This window comes from Gymnoscopelus braueri (genome assembly GCF_963280865.1).
Source record: "Gymnoscopelus braueri genome assembly, chromosome: 1".
NCBI lineage: Eukaryota > Metazoa > Chordata > Actinopteri > Myctophiformes > Myctophidae > Gymnoscopelus > Gymnoscopelus braueri.
In genome coordinates this window covers 30672020-30693230 of record NC_137603.1, presented here as the reverse complement: position 1 = coordinate 30693230, position 21211 = coordinate 30672020, and the positions used below count along the sequence as shown (strand labels likewise).

Below are 21211 nucleotides of genomic sequence, written 5' to 3'. Positions count from 1 at the left end.
CATGGTGACCATGAAAGTGACCATGATACTGACCATGGTACTGACCATGATACAGATCATGATACTGATACTGACCATGATACTGACCATGATACTGACCATGGTACTGACCATGATACTGACCATGATACTGACATGATACTGACCATGATACTGATACTGACCATGATACTGATACTGACCATGGTACTGGCCATGGTACTGATATTGACCATGATACTGACCATGATACTGACCATGATACCGATACTGACATACTGACCATGATACTGATACTGACCATGGTACTGATACTGACCATGATACTGACCATGATACTGTCATGATACTGACCATGGTACTGACCATGATACTGACCATGATACTGACCATGATACTGACCATGATACTGATACTGACCATGATACCGATACTGACCATGATACTGACCATGGTACTGACCATGATACTGACCATGGTACTGACCATGATACTGACCATGGTACTGACCATGATACAGACCATGATACTGATACTGACCATGATACTGACCATGGTACTGACCATGATACAGACCATGATACTGACCATGGTACTGACCATGATACTGACCATGATACTGACCATGATACTGACCATGATACTGACCATGGTACTGACCATGATACAGACCATGATACTGATACTGATACTGATACTGACCATGATACTGACCATGGTACTGACCATGATACTGACCATGATACTGATACTGACCATGGTACTGACCATGGTACTGACCATGATACTGACCATGATACTGATACTGACCATGGTACTGACCATGATACTGACCATGATACTGATACAGACCATGATACTGACCATGATACTGACCATGATACTGATACTGACCATGGTACTGACCATGGTACTGATAATGATTATTATGATGTAACACTTTACTTTTCTCAACAATATGAGACATTATTACATTATGAACTTTTATTACATTATAAGCGGCTACGTGAGATTTATAATGTAACACATTATTACATTATTACATTATAGAAAAATCTGTTATTACGTTATGCGCTCATTTTTTTATTACATTATGAGCTGATTATTACATTATGAGTTTTTATTACATTTAAATTATTACATTATGAACCGTTATTACATTATGAGCCGTTATTACATTATGAGTTGCTACAAAGCGTCTGCTAAATGACTGTAATGTAATGTATGACTTTTTCATTTGAGCTAAAAAGCATTATTTTACACTTTGGCTATTTAAAAATAGCAGATATACAAGCTCGTAGTGCGGCACTCGCTATTTTTGAAAAGTCGTGAAAATGTGTACAAATCTTTGAATATATATTGTTTAAAGCGAACATTTTTAACTCTATTCTTTGCTCCTGGGGGTCCCTGGAACAAAATATTTTGAGATGGGGGTCCGCGGCTAAATACATATCATTTTCGGGGTCCTTGACATGAAAATGTTTGAGCACTGTAAAAAACCAGAGCAAGTGTGTGTACTGTAGTGTGTGTAGAGTAAAAACCAGAGCAAGTGTGTGTACTGTAGTGTGTGTAGAGTAAAAACCAGAGCAAGTGTGTGTACTGTAGTGTGTGTAGAGTAAAAACCAGAGCAAACAACAACTAGAAAAGACTTTCTACAAAGTCCCATTTCATCACCACCAACCACTACATCAACAACAGTCCCGAATCTGTGTTTCACTGCGCCAATGATTCTCTTTACTGTAATAACCCACACTTTGGTGTCGGTGGTGTGTGAATATCTCTTTATTACGGGGTCGGACAGTTACAGCGTGTTTTTATTATGGCCCTGATTGGACCTGGCCATAAAGCTAGCAGCATGCAATGTGAGTGGACGATGATAGAGGGTGCCGAATGTCATCTCCTGTAAGTAGCCAAAATAACGGCGAGACGGCCGGGAGTCAAAGAGAGGACATTCGTCATCACTGCAGCGCCCACTGACCTTCACCGTTATACTGCTTAAAGGGATACTTCACTTTCGGGCCGGGGACACATTTAAAAAATATATTAAAAATAAATGAAAAAAGTTATGGAAAATTCATGGCCCCCTCACGACACGCAGTGTCCTACTAATGTGTGAGGGGGCCATGAATTTTCCATAACTTTTTTCATTTATTTTTAATATTTTTTTTAAATGTGTCCCCGTCCCGAGAGTGAAGTATCCCTTTAACACAGTGGTGGAATGTAAACTGAGTAGATTTACTCAAGTACTGTACACATTTTCTGTGGTACTTTTACTTTACTTGAGTATTTCAGTTTTTATTTTTTACTTTATACTCCACTACATCTGAGAGGCAAATATTGTACTATTTACTCCTCCAATTATTTGACAACTTTAGATAATTAATACAAATCATACATTAACCACTTAAGCCTGATTTTATACTTCGGCCATTTGAAATTAGCCGATCTTCAAGCTCACAACGCGTCCCATCACGACGCGTTGTGTGCTTGTATTTAGGAGAAAATGGAGTACTTTTGCCTTAGCGCTTTAAGTATATTCTTTTGTATTTTTACGCAAGTAAAAGTTTGAATACAGTCTTTTTTCTTAATAACAGAGTATTTTTACATTGTGGTATTGCTACTTTTACTTAAGTACTTATCCCACCACTGACCATTACTGCTTAATGGGAGCATAATTCGCTGCTGTCGGGCAGAAACCTCGTACATCCATATGTCATTTTTTTTTTTAATGAATGCCCTTTGTCATCATAAGTAGCACAAAAGTAGTGAAAATAGCCGATCCGCAGGCTCACAACGATTGGCTATTTTCACTACTTTTTAATAGTGTTAAAATATTATTAAAAAAGGAAATGATTTTGGACATACAAGGTTTCCACGCGACATCGATAATATATTGTTGCTGTCGGGCAGAAATCTTCCCATCTCCAAATTCTATTTTTTTGTGTTTTTTTTCATAAATCAATGCCCTGCTTGACCATACTACAGTGTCACACAAAAGCACCAAAAATAGCAGATCCACAAGCTTGAATATTCCCACTAGAGATCCCCTCTCCTCTGCTGAATCACAGCGGATCAATTATTCTAATATTTGTGTGGCCGTTTTGCTATTGATTTGCTCGTTTATGCCGAGTGCAGCATATCTTATTTAATGACGTAAGTCATTGCATTTAATTAACTCGTTTTAGTGTCAAGGGGGCGCTTTGTTTTCATAAACCTTTGCCTTATCGATACATTTGTTTATGTGTGACTTATGTGTATCCCCTCCACCGCTTTAAGCCATTAAGACCGGGAACGCATCATTTTCGATTTTCTTTTAGCTATAAACATTATTTTATACTTTATACTCTGCTATTTTCCCTGAAAAAACTTAACAATGTGTGCAAATCTTTGAATATACATGTTTTTTTAAAGCTCGAACGTTTTCATGTCAAGGACCCGCAAAATTATATGCATTTGGCGGCAGACCCCCAGCTCAAAATATTTGGTTCCAGGGACCCCCAGAAGCAAAGATTTGAGTTACAAATGTTCGCTTAAAAAATATATTTATTCAAAGATTTGCATTTTGAGGAATTGAGGAATTTGCAAGATTAGATTTTTCTAAAATAGCAGATCTACAAGCTCATAGCGCGGCACTCGGTGCCGCGCTATGAGCTTGTATATCTGCTATTTTTGAATAGCCCAAAATATAAAATAATGGTTAAAGTAGTTAAAAATCTAAACTGACAGATGCGTTCCCGGTCTTAATGGGTTAATTATTACATTACGGCGCGACCAGACTGCATATGGTAGTAGACTGCAGTCCACAGCATTATTCAATACACTTTATGTACAATAATATCGTCGCTGTCGGGTGGAAACCTTGTATGTCCAAAATCATTCCTTTATTTAATGATAATACTTCCCCTCTGCGCTGTTTTCTGCGCTGAATTGAATAGATAGGACCACAATGGAAACAAGCCCTCAAGGCTCATTATGCGTTATCCTTTTAGCATTGCTTGCGCTATTGTTACTCGCTGTAACTGTTTGCAACTTGTTAATGAACTATTCAATCAATCAATCAATTAATCAGGTTTATTTTCCCCTACCTGAGACCATACCTCTGTTCCATTGTTTGCAATGGTGATTTGTGGTTAATGAAATGCTGTCTACATGTGTATTAACCGCTTTCAACCTGATGTCCCTATTTTAGGTGATTTAAAAAAAGAATTGTTGATAAAATAGGGCTTACGTGCCTTTTTTCATGTACAAGTTTAAAGGGATAGTTCACCCAAACAATTCATTATTTTCTCCGGCGGAGACTCAATGGAGACTCTTGCCGGTCATCAAATTATTGGCTTAGGAATGCGACAAAAACTAAAAGTAATCGATAGGAAAAAAATGTCATCCCTTTAAGTGTAACTTTTCAACAGTTGTGCGTTTGGAATTAAACAATTTCACTGTTGATGCTAAAATGTACAAGATGTTGCCACTGGAAAATGCACCCGCTGACATCATCTAATCAGGAAATGCTCCACTAGCAGAGAATTAATTGCTGTTTCAATCTGTTGACTAGTTGAACTAACTAATCAAATTGAATAGGCCTCCACATGTCTGCAGCTCACGCCGTGACAGCATGATTCGATATTTACCACAGAAACCCATTAGTGTCCAGCTCCAGTTTTTTGATGCCTCTTGGTATAAGACATGTAAAAAAAATACGTTTGGTTGGTTGTAGAATAAGTTGAGTTGAGAGGTAAAATAAGCTGTGTGAGATAGGATTTTGATTAGCATGCTGCTTAGCAAAATGTAGTGAACATCTTAAAGAGTGGAGCCATTAACGGCAAGTTTAATTGTATTCGATTTGTTGCAATAAATGGTTGAATCTACTCGTGACGTGGAGTGTTCCTGAATCCTGACTGAATGGTGAAAATAGAAGTTCTAAGCTCACAGCCGTCGCTCGCACGCAAACGCTAAGTGCGAGCGTTCTGGACAATGATATACAAAGCACTCCTATGCTCATAAACAACAGGGTTTCTGTGGAGAGGGCCCCCATATCATCTTAAGAAAGACAGACCAAAATCTTCCATCTCAAAAATGTCGTTTGTCAAAGACGAACACTTTGATGTCTGCAGTGCTCTTATCCTATTCAATCCGGGGACGCATCTGTGTCATTGTAGATTTGAGCTATAACCATTATTTTCTACTTTGGCTATTCAAAAATAGCAGAACTACAAGCTCAGAGCTTGTAGATCTGCCATTTTTGAAAAATCTTGAACATTTGTGCAAATCTTTGAACTTGTATATTCAAAGATTTGCACACATTTTCACGATTTTTCAAAAATAGCAGATGGACAAGCTCATAGCGCGGCACTCGGTGCCGCACTATGAGCTTGTAGATCTGCTATTTTTGAATAGCCAAAGAAATCTAAAATGACAAGAGATGCGTTCCCGGCTTGAACGGGTTAAAAGTATAGTTACAAGTAGTTAACCATTGCACAGAAACACGGCGCCTTAATAACCAGAGATGCTGTATCTCGAAAATGAGGTCGAGGACGATGATTATATTCAAATTACGGTCATGAAAAAGAATGGAGGAATTTCAGCGAAACGCAGAGTGACAGCGATGGACCCCCGGTCATCTATATACCTGAGGAGGACCGCCGGTGAATTCCAATGAGTAGAGAGCTGATAATAACATATTGTCGCTGTCCAGTGGAAACCCTGTACGTCCAAAAACCCATTAACTGTCAGGAAATGGAAACAAGAACCACATGTGGTTCCCAATGGGTTCAAATGTAGTTATTATATAGTCACGAGCTCTTGTTAATACGTTCGATATTTATAAAAACCCACAAGACACACTTTAACCAGTTTCACTTATAAACACATGTTGTGCAACGAAGCAGGGCATTAACTGCAGCGTCCTTATTTTGCAGGAAAATAGCCGACGCGTCGCAGCGCGACGCGTTGTGAGCTTGTCGATCGGCTATTTTCAGCAAAAGCTTTCCCGGCGACAACAGAAAACAGAAAAGGCACTAGCGTAGAGCCCTGAGGGACTCCTCTGCTCCACAACGTATGGAGTTTAAGTGGTTAATATTAAAGGAGTAGTTCACCCCAAAAATGACTTATTTTCTATCAATTTACACACCGTAGGCCTATGAAGCCTTGATTTTTTTAGTTTTTGTCACATTCCTAAACCGATCATTTGATGGCCGGATTGGCTCAGCAAAGTGACAAAAATCTAAAAATCTCCATGAATTCAAGGCTGAGTGGGATGTGTAATTGATAGAAAACAAGTCATTTTTTGGGGTGAACTACTCCTTTAAAAGAAGCATGAACTGTTGAAATATGGACATACAAGGTTTCTGAAAGGACAGTCCCTATAGGTGCAATTAGCGCCAGATAATGTCCCTTTCCTCACGGCTGTCCACTCCAGGTTTTGAAATATCGATTTAATTCACACCCCTATATATATTCATACTCGACTTGACTGTCACTTCCAGCATATATCTCTCATTGTTATGTTTTACAGTTAGTGGCGGGCGGCTGAGCGGGCTTATTCTGTCATGTTTTAGTAAGTAGAGAGAGCATATCACTCTGAGCTGCCCCTCTCTCAAAGGATAAGGGCCAAGAAGATAACAAGGGAACCAAATAGAGTGAGATATAAAAATGAAAAAATATATAATATACATTCCGAGAGTATTTTAACCCATTCAGTCCGGGAACGCATCTGTGTCATTTTAAGAAAAATAGCAGATCTACAAGCTCATAGCGCGGCACTGCGTGCCGCGCTATGAGCTTGTATATCTGCTACAGTATCTGCTGTATATCTGCTATCTGCTGTTTTGAATAGCCAAAGAAATCTGAAAATTACACAGATGCGTTCCCGGTCTTAATGGGTTAAAAGCCTGTCCCCCCCCAGCCGGTACTGAGGGACAGAGACAGAGAGAGGGACGGACGGGTAAGGGGGGATTGGGGGGGAGGGGGGTTGACCAGAGCGTGGTTTGTGCCGTCCCCGGTGAGGCACTGACCTTTTCCAGTTTTGTGGGGACAGCAGTATGAAGGGCCCGACAAAAGACGAGGGAGTGTGTGTGTGTGTGTGTGTGTGTGTGTGTGTGTGTGTGTGTGTGTGTGTGTGTGTGTGTGTGTGTGTGTGTGTGTGTGTGTGTGTGTGTGTGTGTGTGTGTGTGTGTGTGTGTGTAGTACTTGTACTTGTGTTGCTATATTTGTGAGGGCCAAATTATTTTCCAGACAAATGAAAAATCTTTTTTTTTAAATTATTTCTCTTACACAAATCCAGTATTTTCTTACAATACAGTATACTTTTACAATACTGCGTTTTCTCTTATCCTCTTTTCTATAGACCCCAGACGACGTCACACTGATAAGAACCAGTGTGCGCGCGCATGCCGGCACCAAATGAACCCCATTCTGTCAGGTCTCGCTAGGACGCGCCTCACTAGCCAACACACAAGAGGAGGTTGAATGAACTGAAACCAGCGCACCCCGAAACAATATGTTGGGAATAGATTGCATGAAACAATCACCTGTGCGTCCAGTCTCAGTGTTGGTAAACAAACAATTGGTCTATACAGTAGTAAATGACTGAAAACTATTTTTTTAATCAATTCTCTCGATTGCGCCCTCTTCTGTTTGCATCGCAATCATTTTTGTATTAAATCTATTTAAATTGTCACCAGTTTGAATCGATTTGAAACGATTTACGAAAAATCGTTACATGCCTAGGGGTTAGGTTTAGAGTTATGCCTGATGTTGCATGCTGGTGTCATCATGCACCGAAATTAGCCAATCTACAGCTTGTAGATCGGCTACAAATGGCAAAAAAATGCATCAATGGCATTCATAAAATTGCCATCCTACAATTTCTCACAAGTACAGTAATACACACGTGCGTGCGTGCGTGCGTGCGTGCGTGTGTGGTGGGTTGTCCTCAGCGTGCCTGTGGTCACATGCAGAGGAAGCAGCGAGGACGTTGATGATGTCAGACAGGACGGTTACGGCGGGCGCTCTCTCCAGGGGCCACGCCGACTGTCTCCCCTTTATTATTATTCAAAGTGTTTCAAACATCTGCTATTTCTGAATGGCCAACGTATAAATGGACAAAGTGGTCCGGGCGGATTCTCGCTCCAATGAGCTCACCGTTCCCAAACCAATATCTCTGATCTCTCTGCATTATTCACACTTTTGTCTCAACCATTTATCACTTCATACAGTGGTGGAAGAGGTATACTGTGATTTATTTTTTCACTTGAAATAGCAATACCACAATGTAAAAAAAATACAGCGTCAGACAAAAGCATCAAAAGTAGCAGATCTGCAAACTCGCAACGTGGCGCGTTTTGAACTTGAAGATCTGCTACTTTTGAATTTCAACATTTTTAGCAACGGGTTGAAGTTTAAATAGCTTTTTTAGTCAGTCTGTGGTCAGTAAACCCCCGTCCGCATGCGCAGTACTTCTCCCGTAAGATTGCATTGGGAAAACATGGCACAGGCTGACTAAAAAAGCGATTTAAACGCTTGTTTCAACCCGTTTCAGATGTTCTTGAGCGCTAAAATTTTAAACATCTGAGAGCAGGGGGGACGACCTTTACTTTTTGGATGTGATGTGTGGAAAAAGGTAAGAATCATGCATAATGGCCAATATTCGCCGGTGTCGTCACCTTTCGGCACCCGAGACTGTGGAACCTCATCTCGGAGCTATATAGCGGAGGGAGAGGTTCAAAATGGGGCTAGAAGCTTTAACCAATAGCAATAACGTGCTAACGTGGCTAATATTGCTATCAGGAGGCTTCAGAACAGACAGGTGAGCTGCGTGGTAGAGTCTTCGCTGTAACGCCAAGGACCTTCATTGGCAAACATCCATAGACATTATAATGCAATGAAAAAATAAAATATAATAAGCAAAACGCTGTGCTGGCTCTGCTTTTATTATGACATCTGTTTTAACTCATTAAAACCGGGAAAGCATCCCTTTCATTTTAGATTTTAGCTATATTAGTATATATATATTTTCAGAAAACTATCAATTTGGCACGAAAAAGTTTGAGAACCACTGATTTAGAAGGCATTTGTAGTATCGGACTTAACTCATTCAGTGCCAAACTTATTTCTGGCTTTATCACCCCTGTGCCAAGGCCAAAAATACATTGTAAAAAAAAAAGTGCTTAGGAGCGGAGATACAGCCTTTTTCAGTAAGAAGTTAAACAAGAAGTGAATGGAGCAGCACATCATCATATCTGAACATTAAAAAAAAAAATGTTTGGGGCTTATAAAAACGTGACGTCGGTGACGTCAATGGCACTGAATGAGTTGATGGGTTAATAATGATTTTGATGACAGAGACGTGTAATAAGTGAGCTGGTGCAGAGGGGAGTAGTGTGGACAGAAGCTCTGATCAATGGCAGCTAATGAACACACAGAGGAGGATGTGCTCTGTGCAGCTGGCCTCTCCACAGTGGTGGAGAAGGAGTACTCACATTGCTTTACTTAAGTAAAAGAAGCAGTACGAGGATATTTCCCAAAAATACTCTGTTATACAATAATTATTTGATTAAAAAGTACAAAGGTATTGGCATCAAAATATGCGTACAGGACCAAAGTAAAAAGTACTAAAACGTATAAAAATCGCATCAAGCTCACGACGCATCGCGATGCAAACACGTTGTGAGCTTGTATGTAATATTATGCTTTTTGTGTGACGCTGTATTATGATCAAGTAGGGCGTTAATTTACGAGAAACATAAATAACACGAAAAGTTAAGAATCGGGAGATAAGAGGTTTCTGCCCCGACAGCAACAATATAGGGGCGTGTAAGTGGTTAATTTCCCCTCCTCCTCCATCAGGGCCCCTCGCTGGCCACCTCACCTTATAGCTGAGCAATCTCCCAGAATGTCATGAACGGAAGGCACTCCCTCTGAGCCTTTTTCAAATACCACCGCCTCCCACATGACCCCACACACCAACCACCACCGCCCCCCTCGAGGACCACCACCACCTCCCCCCACGACCCCACACACCAAACACCCCCGCACGGACCGACCAACACCACCACGACACGGCTTGTTCTTTTTGTCGGGTTACAGGATGAATTCTCCCTCCAGGGTTTCTGAACCCTTCGCACTACAAGCTTCAACTTCGCGGCAGCCAATAAACATCCTTCATACGATGTTTACAGCCCCGGCTCCCGTGTTGACACAAGCGCTTAACCCATTCAAACCGGGAAAAATGACACAAATGCGTTTCCCGGTCTTAATGGCTTAATGTTTTTGTGAATCCCCACATTGCCGGGGCTATTGTCTACAAAGTGTAAGGTTATCAAAGACAATTAAGTTGTGCAGATTTCCAGACAAGCAGCAGGAAAATGTAAATAAGCTGCGGCTCTGCACAGATGGGAATATGCAAATTGCTATGTTGTTGCGCATTGAACGGCAAAATGTCTTTCATGTGCAACTTTCTGAAGTGCGTACACTTACCGTGAACCTCTCTGTGTGCGTGTGTGCACACGTGTGTGTGTGTGTGCGTGCGTGCGTGCGTGCACACGTGTGTGTGTGTGTGTGCGTGCGTGCGTGCGTGTGTGTGTGTGTGTGTGCCTGCTCGCTTGTGTGTGTGCGTGTGTCGGGGGTCGGTCTCCCTCTCGCTCGGAATCACGCCCGAGGGATCTTAAGAACTGTGTGTGTGTGTGTGTGTGTGTGTGTGTGTGTGTGTGTGTGTGTGTGTGTGTGTGTGTGTGTGTGTGTGTGTGTGTGTGTGTGTGTGTGTGTGTGTGTGTGCGCGTGTGTGTTTCCCTATAACAAGTGACAAAGTGCCTCAGTGTGTTGCCACCGCCTGAACAAGATTACCTTAACGAGACGAGAAGCAACCCGACGATCAAACGAGCAGAGAGCGATTCTTACAAAATCAAGGGCATTGAAACGACGCTGTCGAACAATGTCTGATAACACCGAGCTTCACAGGGTCTTGAAAGGAGTTCCTTTTAACCCATTAAGACCGGGAACGCATCCGTGCTATTTTTTGGATTTATTTGGCTATTCAAAAATAGCATATCTACAAGCTCATAGCGCGGCACAGAGTGCCAGGCTATGAGCTAGTAGACCTGATTTTTTTTGGAAATATCTAGGAAAATCGTGGGTCTTTGAATATATATATTTTTTAAAGCGAACATTAATAACTCAAATCTTTGCTTTTGGGGGATTCTACAAATGTCTTCTAAATCCTAACAGTTTTTTTTTAAACATATGTTGCTATAATATCAGTGGTTCTCCAAAATGATATTTTTCAAAAAAATAGCAGATCTACAAGCTCATAGTGCGGCACTCGGTGCCGCGCTATGAGCTTGTATATCTGCTGTTTTTTAATAGCCCAAAGAAATCTAAAAATGACACACCGATGCGTTCCCGGTCTGAAAGGGTTAAATGGCTCCTCTGGAGAAAACCGTTTAAACGGCTGGCCCCCGAAGAGCACCTCACACACCGTAATTATAACACACCCGTGGTGGTCCTTAAATAGCAGCTCACACACAACGCGTCGTGAGTCGACGCGTTGTGAGCTTGTAGATCAGCTAATTTCGAATAGAACCTAACTATAAAATAGGGCTTAATTGGCCCGCTGGTGTACTGTATGTTTTGTAATAATCATCTAGATCTACAAAGTAACTTGAAATTAAAAGTTTCAAATAGTTCTAGTGGAGTAAAAAAAGTACACTTTTACCTCTGAGATGTAGTGGTATAAAGCATTGGTTCTCAAAGTGGGGTCCGGGGGGGGGGGGGGGTTAATAGCAGATATACAAGCTCATAGCGCGGCAGCGGGTGCCGCACTATGAGCTTGTAGATCTGCTATTTTTGAAAAATCCTGGCAATTTTATTTTGATACAGGGGGTCCACAGCAAAAAAAACAACATCATTTTGGGGGTCCTTGACATGAAGAAGTTTGAGAACCACTGGTATAAAATACTGAAAAATGGAAAATACTCACAGTAAAGTAACTTGTACTGAAGTACACTTGAGTGGCTGTATTTAGTTAATTTTTCCACCACCACTAGAAACAATTTAAAAACGCTGGCCTCACAGAGGAGCCTCTCACAATAATCATAAAACCATCCCGTTCTACAAAAAAACAAGAGAAAGATGTCAGACGACCTATCTGTGTCAGGCCTCCTCCTACGCTCATTTATCCCATTAAGACCAGGAACGCATCTGTGTCATTTTAAGATTTCTTTGGCTATTCAAAAATAGCAGATATACAAGCTCATAGCGCGGCACCGAGTGCCGCGCTACGAGCTTGTAGATCTGCTATTTTTGAAAAGAAAATCGTGAAAATGTGTACAAATCTTTGAATATATATGTTTTTTACTCAAATCTTTGCTTCTAGGGATTCTACAAATGTCTTCTAAATCCTAACAGTTTTCTTTTTCTTCTTCTTTCTATAATATCAGTATCAATATTTTTTCATGTCAAGGACCCCCAAAATGATATGTATTTGAGACGCCCAACTCAAAATGTTTTGTTCCCAGGACCCCCAAAGAAAAAAAGTTTTAAAAATATATATATTATATATTCAAAGATTTGGACACATTTTCACGATTTCTTTTTCAAAAATAAAAAATAAATCTATTTTTGAATAGCCAAAGAAATCTTAAAATGACACAGATGTGTTCCCGCCGTTCTTAATGGGTTATTTGGTGCTAATGATGCGTATTTCATGCTACATTACGCCGATGCACTATTAGTCACCTGCTGCACTCTGCCTGTACACAGCTACAGTACCATGCCGTCTCCGTCACGTGGAAACCTCAAAGGTCCAAAACTGTTACTTTTTCGCTTGAAACGAGCTTGTATATCTGCTACTTTTAATGCTTTTGTGTAACGCTGTAGCACAGTGGTTTTCAACCCTTTTCATATCCAAGGTCCATTACTTATTCAGCATTTGAGCCACGGACCACTATTTGATGAGATTTAGACTCTCAGACCCAAGACTTAAAATATTTTGTTGTCGTTGGATCTGATTTTGTGCACAATTCCCTGTTGTATTGATCTTGGTACCATAGGAGAGATAACAGGCAAACGTTGATCAAATAACAATTATTTAATTAAGTAAAGGACCTTAAGGACCACTGGTGGTCCCCGGACCACTGGTTGAGAACCATTGCTGTAGCATAATCAAGTAGTAGGGCGTTCATTTACCAAAATAACACCAAAGGTTAAAATATGGAAGATAAGAGGTTTCTGCTTACTTTTACTGTATGCCACACTGCAGTGCTTATAAAGGGTTTCGTCTGTTGTTATTTAGTGATTTTGTGAATGTGAGGCTGTTTTTGTACGTGCGTGTGTGTGTGTGTGTGTGTGTGTGTGTGTGTGTGTGTGTGTGTGTGTGTGTGTGTGTGTGTGTGTGTGTGTGTGTGTGCGTGTGCGTGCGTGCGTGCGTGTTTACACTTTTAGACTTGACTACTGTGTGCTATTGTCTCCATAGAACAGTGGTTCTCAAACTTTTTCGTGTCAAGGACCCCCAAACTAGTATATATTTGTCTGCAGACCCCCGTCTGAAAATATTTTGTGCCAGGGAACCCCCCATACCAGATTTGTGTTCTTAAAATACTGCGTTGATGAGCTTGCAGATCGGCAATTTTTGAAATATCCCATGTAGTACAGGGTTAAACTGGTTAAAACTGATTTGGATGCTATATTAACAGATTTTGCTGGGGACCCCCCCTGAAGGACCCCCGGGGGGTCCCTGGACCCCACTTTGAGAACCACTGCCATAGGTTGGTTATTAAGGGGTTTTCATAACATAATCTGTGTACACTTTAACCCATTAAATCCGGGAATGCATCTCTTGTCATTTTAGATTTCTTTGGCCATTCAAAAATAGCAGATCTACAAGCTCATAGCGCTGCACAGAGTGCCGTGCTATGAGCTTGTATATCTGCTATTTTATTTAAATCGTGAAACGTTTAAAATATTTAGTTCCAGGGACCCCCGGAGGAAGATTTGAGTTACAAATGTTCGCTTAAAAAATATAATTCAAAGATTTGCACCAATTTTCAAGAATTTTCAAAAATAGCAGATCTAAAAGCTCATAGCACGGCACTCGGTGCCGCGCTATGAGCTTGCATATCTGTTATTTTTTAATAGCCAAAGAAATCTAAAATGACAGAGATGAGTTCCCGGATTGAATGGGTTAATATTGTCCTTTTAGTACTGTAGACCATGAGAATAATATGGAATTTATATATTGTCAGCTATAGGCCCTATAAAAACCATCTAAGCGTTACATACATGTCTACACATATATATATATATACACACACCAGTGTTCAGCGATGCAGAGAGAAGGCCTGTGATGTTAAATAGACTGTGTGTTATCATTCTAAAACACAGAGCCAGCTGGCAGACTAGAAGCAACAATAAAGGTTCACATTGTAAAAGGCACCAGACTGAAACATGTCCACAGTATACCGCCTTAAACATTGTCCAACTGTGGTGGAATGATGGGGCTTTGGAAATCATTGCTGTCGGGCAGATACCTCTTATCTCCATATTCTAACTTTTTGTGTTTTTTTGGTAAATTAAACTACTATTGCTACGTTTGCAATTTTTGAATTTGAATCCTTAAAAGTAGCAGTTTTGGACACATGAGGATTGCACCCGACAGAGACTAAATGTAACGAAACACAGGACAACACAAAACAACACGACACAGACTTACACTAGTAGGCATGTCATCAAATTTACAGTAGCTGCAAATATATATCATGAGCCAGACATAAACACTGATAGCAGAGGAGGGGAGATGTTTTTTCCCCCATATATTATACTGCTTAGACTGATGCTAGGGTCTTGGTTTACCTATGATCCTATAGATTACTGAGGCACTACACTGTCTCTATGCATTTGATATTATGCATAGAGATACAGTACTGCTCACTGTAAGTGGCTCTGGATAAAGAGCTTCTGCTAAATGCCTAAATTGTAAATTGAAGGGAACTGAATGATTAACATGCAGTAGGGCTTCAACTACAGATTATTTTCTTTAGCGATTGTATTGATAACGTTTCCATGAATCGAGAAGTTGTTCTTTTCTTTTCTTTCATGCTTCATCGCAGAACAGTGTCGTGCAATAATAGTGGACGTAGCCAGATCTACAAGCTCACAGCGCGTTGCAATGCGATTTTAATGCCTTTTTTTTTCTCTCTTTTGTTTTTAAAATGTTTATGAAACTTTGCTGCAATTCTTTCTTATAATCTATTAACCCATTGAATCCGGGAACGCGTGTCTGTCATTTTAGATTTCTTTGGCTATTCAAAAATACCATATTCAAGCTCATAGCTATGAGCTTGTAGATCTTTTTTTTAAATGTGTGAAAATCGTTGAATATATATATTTGTAAACATTTGTAACTCAAATCTTTGCTTCTGGGGGGTCCTTGGAAAAAAATATTTTACAAATGTTCGCTTTAGAAAATATATATTTAAAGATTTGCACAAACTTTCACGATTTAAACTTTTTTTTGCAGAGCTACAAACTCATATGCCGCACAATGAGCTTGTATAGCTGCTATTTTTGAATAGCCAAAGACATCTAAAATGGCAGAGATGTGTTCTCGGCCGGATTGAATGGGTTAAATGTATTATTTTGATTTACGTTAGGCGTGTAGCAACTTACACCCCTAATAAACATGGAAGCAGGTGGAGGTGAACGTAAAGGAAGGATTTGACATGCAGGATGAATGTCACCATTCTTTTAACATGGTGCTGAAAGCACAAGGACTACCATGATTCTTTTATTTTTTCTTACACTATCATGCTAATCTTCTCTTCCTGCTACTGTATCGTATCATCTCACCTCTGGGGCTTACCGTACCTCAAAGCAACCTTTGTACTGGACTGAGAATCCAGATTAGTGCCTTTTCATGGCCCGCCTTGGGCCTTTAGAATTAGAAATAGAATAGAAACACCACGGGGGGGGGCCACAGCAGTGGTTCTCAAACTTTTTCATGTCAAGGGCCCCCCAAATAGGCTCTATGCACAGTCGCCATATTGGAAAGAAATTGGCCCTCTTCCTTACTTCTTTCAGAGGTGTTACCAATGATACTAATGAAGGCTCTAGTTCCATTCTGGTCAAACAGAGTCAGGGTGCTGATATTGTGCACGTTGGCTCACTGGAAACACTCAGCTACACCAGTGGGTCTCAAAGTGTGGTCCAGGGACCCTCATGGTTCCTTGGGTGAAAAGGTGTGTAACTCTGAGAGTGTACAAATGGAACCAAATGGGGTCCATTTGGTTCCATTTGTACACTCTCAGAGTTATGGGGGTCCTTGAAATCAAAAAGTTTGAGAACCATTGTGCTCCACGAAATGGAACAGAGCCTTCATTAGTATCATTAGTAACACCTGTGAAGGAAGTAAGGAAGAGGCCCAATTTCTTTCCAATATGGATGCTATGCATATATAGAGCCTATTAATGTATCTTTATTACAGTGATGTTGCTAGGTTTTCAATGTAATGGGTCCCGGGACCCACAGGTGGTCATTCAAATGGGTCCCAGAAACATTTTATGGGTCCCCAATTACACGTCTCCCCCCCCCCCCCCCCTTCTATCGTTTTCTTTGATCTCCAATCTCCATATCTTCTATGTGTGTGTGACTGTGTACATTATATCCTAATGCAGTGGATCTCAATCTTTTCAGGCAGCGACCCCCCAAAATAATTATATTTGAACTGGGGACCCCCCACCCTGAGAAGCGCTTGGAATTAGGAGTTGAGGCATTTAATTTAGTTTAACTCAGTTCCACAGATACATAGTCAAAATAGCAGATCTACAAGGTCGTTTTTCTTTTTTTAAATCTACAAGCTCACAACGCCTTGCATGTAGATCGCCTCTTTCTTATATTATTTCACAATTTTGACCGTATTTATATAGTTTGATGATTAGTTTGGATGCAGTAATAGTCTTTTTTCTTTTCTTTCTTGAGGTATTAAAAATATCTTAAAAGTCCTTAAATTGTGACTTCACTGTCATCTGGGGACCCCCCCCCCCCCCCAAATCATGTGGGGAGCCCCCTGGGGGTCCTGACCCACAGGTTGAGAACCACTGTCCTAATGTACATTCTATTTTGCTACTTGTTGTAGTCACAAACTCAGATTACAGGGTACAAACTACAATATAAAGTTCATAATAATAATATGAAAAAGATAATGTACACTTCATAGGAGCAGAGATAGATAGGAACTAAAGAACAACAACACTTTGTGGAAGAGAATGTAAACGGAGCAGAGATATTTGTTTAAGAAAAGTAGATGTTTGCGGCAGTATTTATTGCTCTGGTGTTTTCTTCTTAAAAAGTGGGATTCCCTTCAAATGATTTATGCTTGTGTCGCACCGAAAATAACGATCTGAAAACGACGTGTCGCGCGTCGGTGTTTCGGCTCGCGGGTTGGTTTGGTGCGCGGCTCGCGGCTCACTTTGCTGCTCGCGGTTTGGTGTGCGCTCGCGGGTCGCTTTGGTGCGCGGCTCGCGGCTCACTTTGCTGCGCGGATCGCGGCTCGGTTTGGTGCACGGCTCGCGGTTCGGTTTGGTGCGCGGCTTGCGGCTCGCTTTGGGCGCGGCTCGCGGCTCGGTGTGGTGCACGGCTGCGTGGCTCGGTTTGGAGCACGGCTGCGTGGCTAGCGGCTCGCTTTGGTTGTATGCGTCCCGTGGACGCTGTGATGGTTGGTTTAATGCGTCCTTTATTAAAAATGTGCGTCAGAGACGCAGGACGCAGGGCTAGCAGCATCTCTGTTATTATATGATTTTTTTTTAAATAGCCAGTCCACAATCATCTTATTTCAAATAGCCAATAGGTATAAAAAGGTTAAACAGATTTTGATACTAATTTATATTAACTAATTTAGCTGAGGTCCCCCCTCAAGGACCCCTGGGGGTCTCTGGACCCCACTTTGAGAAGCACTGGGCTACAGGAGGTTTTGGGGGGGTCTATCACATTACAATAGGCAGGGGCGGCCTTAGTGAGTGATCTGGGGGCCCGTTTCAAGAGCTAATATGTGGCCCCCTATGCACCCCCCCACCCCCCAAAAAAAAAAAAAAAAACACGCCCCAAAACACGGTCACCCCGATTTTGTTTGCGGAATTTGCGGATTTTGTTTGCGAAAAAATCTAAAATTGTATTTAAAAAAAATAAAAAATAATAATTGAATCATTTTTTTTCTTTCCAAGAAAATTCGGGGGCCCCCTGAGGTTCGGGGCCCGTTTCAATTGAAACGGGTGAAACATAGGAAAGGCCGCCCCTGACAATAGGCCTTGGGAGGTGTGTCCAGCAGTGGTGGAGGAAGTACTCAAATGTTTTACTTAAGTAAAAGTATCAATACCACCATCATGTAGAAATACTCGGTTAAGTAAAAAAAAAGTCCATAATTCTAAATTTACTTGAGTAAAAGTACAAATGTATTGGCATCAAAATGTACTTAAAGGACCAAAAGTAAAAGTACCATTATGCAGAATGTCCCATTTCACAGGTTTCAAGGGTATACAAATCTTTTGGAAATAGCAGATCTACAAGCTCACAATGTTTCGCATCGCAACGCATTGTGAGCTTGTAGATCGGCTATTTTCAAACAGCCGAAATGTATTTAGGGCTGAAGTGGTTAACATGTATGTTGTAATCGTAAAACAATCAAAATCTACAAATTAACTAGTAACTAAAGTTCTCAGATAATTGTAGTGGAGGAAAAGTACAACATTTGCCTCTGAGATGTAGTGGAGTAGAAGTAAAAGTACGAAACATTGGAAGTACTCTTGTAAAGTAAACAATACCTCAACATTTGTACTTAGTACAGTACTTGAGTAAACGTACTTAGTTACTTTACACCACTGATGTCCAGTATGTTGATACATATGCATGCACAATGCTCACCTTTGTTCCGTTGGTCTTAGCTCTTCAGCGGTGTCATGGCATTGGCTGAAAGAAACAGATTGAGAGGAACACATGAGATGAATGGATCATTGACAAAGCCCTGTCAGCGGTTGAGATGACGTTTTTCACCTTCCAAGGTGAAAAACATACGAACTACTCAGGTATACACACCGTTGGATGGGAAATACATAGCAAAAGGTCTACGAATTATTTTTGCGCTCCCACCACCACCCCAGCATCCACCTGCCGTCTCTGTTTATAAATGATTCCCTTAGGGGGTCTTTTGCTATTTCATTCCCTGTAATGAGCTATTTGGCAGATCATTTGTTTATTATGATATTTTCATGCTATCAGGGAATGAGTGAATTGAGACAGAGCCTTGACGCCAAATATGCGTACAAATATTTATGCTCGAAAATCACATTTATGCTAAAAATATATATTTATGTCAACCTAAAGGTCATTACACACCGGCGATTATGCGAATATACGCAAAATTCTGACTCTTTCCGAATAATTAAAAGACGCTTTTTCGCTTTGCTTTTTCGCTTTTTCGCTCCATGGAAGCTTGCATTGACTTTATAAGGGTTTAAAAGAAAACGTATTATTCTCATGAAAGAAATCGCCCCGGTGTGTAAGGGGCTTAAGAGTTGTCTGAGTGAACTAGTCGTACTGTGCTCCAGGCAGTCCAGTAAAAGTTAGTATATCAGTCACTCATATTGGTATACAAGTATGTTTTCAACAGCTGATGTTAGAGGTGCAACCGTTAATCAGACAAATCGAAACAAATCAATTGATAATCAATCCCTATTTTGGGCATGCATGTCATTATTGGCAAAAATATTTGTATTTAGTAAAAAATAAAACAATTGTGAAAATAGCTGATCTATAAACTCACAACTCGTTGTGAAGCAATTTTCACAATCTTTGCACGACACCGCTGCGCATTGTTTTTAAGTGGTTCATTGATCCGTTGATAATACAGTATGTCGTCTCTGTCGGGTGGAAACCTCATTATGTCCAAAGCAGTTACTTTTCAGGATTCAAATTCAAAAGCAACAAAAGTAGCAGATCTACAAGCTCGAAACGTGGTGCGAAGTGCTTTTGTGTGACGCTGTAGTATGATCAAGTAGGGTTAGAATGTGGAGATAGGAGGTTTCTGCCTGACAGCAACGATACATAAAGATATTTTAATATATATTTAACCCATTAAGACCTGGAAGTTGCTGGAACTGTGTCATTTTTAGATTTGAGCTAAAAAGCATTATTTTACACTTTAGGCTATTCAAAAATAGCAGATATACAAGCTCATAGCGCGGCACCGAGTGCCGCGCTACGAGCTTGTAGATCTGCTATTTTTGAAAATTTGTGAAAATGTGTGCAAATCTTTGAATATATATATATTTTAAAGCGAACATTTTTAACTCAAATCTTTGCTTCTGGGGGTCCCTGGGACAAAATATTTTCAGATGGGGGTCCGCGGCCAAATACATATAATTTTGGGGGTCCTTGACAGGAAAAAGATAGAGCACCACTGATATAGAAACATACGTTTTTCAGAATACTGTTGAGATTTAGGAGACATGTAGAATCGGCTTCAGGTCTCAATGGGTTAAAAAACACGCTTCGATGAATCGCAAAACTAATCGATAGAATAGTAGCTATAAGACAATAATGGATAGTTTGCAGCCCTGGCTGCAATCTAGACCAGCGTGGAGCGTGATCGTGGTCCGCCTACGTTATCCGTTATCACTCCACACCCCCGCATCCCCTCCGACTCCTTTCCTCTCTCTCTCTCTCTCTCCTTTCCTCACTAGTGTCCTTTCCTTTGGTCTCTCGTCTCCTCTCCTCTCGTGCGCCAACCTTGCCATGGCGGACAGGAAGCAGAGGGCACGGCGGCGCTTGATTTAATTAGTCACAGCCGCTGAGTGCTCATGTGGAACCAAGGAGCGCTCGCCCTGGGAAGACAAAGGACGGGAGGGCGCTGTGTTCCGTGTGTGTGTGTGCGTGTGCGTGTGCGTGTGCGTGTGTGTGTGTGTGTGTGTGCGTGTGTGTGCGTGCGTGCGTGTGTGTAGTGTGTGCAGTGGTGGAAAAAGTACTCAATTTTTTTAAGTAAAGTAAAAGTATCAATATTGTAATGTAGAAATACTCTGTTACAAGTAAATGTCTGAAATTCAAAATTTACTTGAGTAAAAGTACAATAGCATTGGTATCAAAATGTACTTAAAGTAACAAAAGTAGAAAAGTACTCATTATACAGACTGTCCCATTTCACAAGTTTTCAAATGTATAATGTATACAAATCCTTTGAAAATAGCAGATCTACAAG

General features: G+C 40.8%; 1 protein-coding gene across 1 annotated transcript in view; it reads right to left on the bottom strand.

Moving 5' to 3' along the window:
- cd276 (CD276 molecule) overlaps positions 1-21211 on the bottom strand; it is a 199916-nt gene that overhangs the window by 23607 nt on the left and 155098 nt on the right. Inside the window, exon 7 of the mRNA XM_080437751.1 lies at positions 18883-18927. Coding sequence (XP_080293877.1) covers positions 18899-18927 — 29 coding nt within the window. The 3' untranslated portion in view covers positions 18883-18898. The remainder of the gene's footprint in view (positions 1-18882; positions 18928-21211) is intronic.